The 2,234-nt window shown below is 36.3% G+C and overlaps 1 protein-coding gene across 1 annotated transcript in view; it reads left to right on the top strand.

Moving 5' to 3' along the window:
- The window catches only part of LOC107703468 (alpha-methylacyl-CoA racemase-like), a 25,150-nt gene that overhangs the window by 2,167 nt on the left and 20,749 nt on the right, over positions 1–2,234 (top strand). Inside the window, exon 4 of the mRNA XM_016506083.1 lies at positions 1,854–2,014. Coding sequence (XP_016361569.1) covers positions 1,854–2,014 — 161 coding nt within the window. The remainder of the gene's footprint in view (positions 1–1,853; positions 2,015–2,234) is intronic.

The raw sequence follows: 2,234 nt of genomic DNA, 5'->3' as shown, positions 1-2,234 counted from the left end.
TCTTAGGAACCTTAAGTGCAGCAGAATTTTTTTTGTAACCTTGGCCAGATCTGTGCCTTGCCACAATTCTGTCTCTGAGCTCTTCAGGCAGTTCCTTTGACCTCATGATTCTCATTTGCTCTGACATGCACTGTGAGCTGTAAGGTCTTATATAGACAGGTGTGTGGCTTTCCTAATCAAGTCCAATCAGTATAATCAAACACAGCTGGACTCAAATGAAGGTGTAGAACCATCTCAAGGATGATCAGAAGAAATGGACAGCACCTGAGTTAAATATATGAGTGTCACAGCAAAGGGTCTGAATACTTAGGACCATGTGATATTTCAGTTTTTCTTTTTTAATAAATCTGCAAAAATGTCAACGATTCTGTGTTTTTCTGTCAATATGGGGTGCTGTGTGTACATTAATGAGGAAAAAAAATTAACTTAAATGATTTTAGCAAATGGCTGCAATATAACAAAGAGTGAAAAATTTAAGGGGGTCTGAATACTTTCCGTACCCACTGTACATATAGCTCCAGAGGCGCCAGGTCCATTCAAATGTGCCCTCTCAGATTTCTGAGCCAAATGGATTTTGAATGCAGCTTCCAAAAGACTTCCAAAAAATTACATTTGATAATTACGTTCCACAATTATTGTAGGTACAACATGAACAGTGCCCCAAAACTGTCATCTTTTAGTGAATTTCAGAGTTTTCAAGCTAAAAAAGATAACTTAGCCTAGTTGGAGTTTTTGCATATGGAATATCTATTTTTAGCATTTTGTGAAACTGACTGCTGCTGATCAACCAAAAAGATAAGGTGCAGTTTTAGCCTTGTAGCATCCAGTGCTTATATTTTAAATTAATTTGTTTCTGTTAGCTGCAGAATATGTGGAAGCCTGAATCGATGCAGGAATTACAGGCCTAATGTTCTTAATTTTCTTCTTAATATATTCAGGCATAGCGAGAGAAAATGCATTAATAATGTATGTTTCCACTTGAAATCATAATTTGAAATTATATAATTGGAGCTGAAGACAATGTAGTCATTATTACAATAAAAGCTTAAGTAAACTTTTATTATAAATAATAATAGTTCGTTTTTTTAGGGTTTTTTTTCATGAAACCATGAACTGATAAAATGTATACTTAAAATTCAATTTAAGTTGCTTTGGATAAAAGCAGCTGCCAACTGCATAAAATATTAAATTAAAGCCATATGTGCATTAATTCAAGATCATCCTGGCAGGTGCATTTCAGTGTTGCTTTCATGCAAAAAGACAATACCTGATTTTGAACCATTGATGTGTCAAATAACAGTTTTATTGACGTCAAGGAACATTGCCAGACTATAATTGTGAACTACCATACATTGCCATGGTAATCAAGTTCTTCTCATTCAGGTGCTGTCAATGGTTTGTGAAGGTCGAGACTGGCCCAACTAAATGGGAGCACAAAGACCATTTTATTGCATAATGCACAAGTTGTATTGCTTTTTTGAGCCCTTGTCTGTTTGCTGTGACATTATGTGTGCTAACAGTACAATACACATTTGTAACCTTATTATCGGTAATGACATTGGTCTTTGGTAAGTCTATGTGTGTTAAATCTGAATTATTTAATGCTTTCACTTGTAATAATTGTTCTTTTATTTTTGTTCATTCGCTACACTTTTCTTAACGCCACTAAACAGGCAATAATATATAAACCAGTTTGGAAGCACAGAGGTTGTGCTTCAATGAACGCTTGTGATGCAAGTGGCTTTATTGGTGATGTTTTTAACTGACCTTTAACTGTGATTTAAAAATAACTGTTACAGTAATTATTCAGCTATTCTTCATTATACAGTTCTCAGCATGTCTGTCTGCAATAGGGTTACTTTCCATGCTGGGCCGTAGCTCAGAGAAGCCCTACGCTCCACTGAATTTGGTGGCAGACTTTGCTGGAGGAGGTCTCATGTGTGCTTTTGGGATTGTGTTGGCTCTCCTGGAAAGGAGCAGGTCAGGACAAGGCCAGATCATTGATGCCAGCATGGTAAGATACAGCACTTTGTCTTAAAATGGGTTCCTGCTGACAAATTGTTATTAACTTCTCTTTGAAATACCAGTAGAACAATTTCCTGTTTCCTACAGACTCTTTTGAATGTGATTGTTTCCTGGACCGGTTAGCTAAAGCTAAAGAGTTACTGGAAAAAGAAGTACTTGTGCTGACTTGCTTTCATTCATACCATCAAAGTTATATCATACTGAGGGTG

The sequence above is a fragment of the Sinocyclocheilus anshuiensis genome, unplaced genomic scaffold (assembly GCF_001515605.1).
Source record: "Sinocyclocheilus anshuiensis isolate Anshui unplaced genomic scaffold, SAMN03320099.WGS_v1.1 scaffold330, whole genome shotgun sequence".
NCBI classification, from domain to species: Eukaryota; Metazoa; Chordata; class Actinopteri; order Cypriniformes; family Cyprinidae; genus Sinocyclocheilus; species Sinocyclocheilus anshuiensis.
Note: the sequence above shows the minus strand (reverse complement) of the source record. Positions and strands in the feature narration are given on the sequence as shown.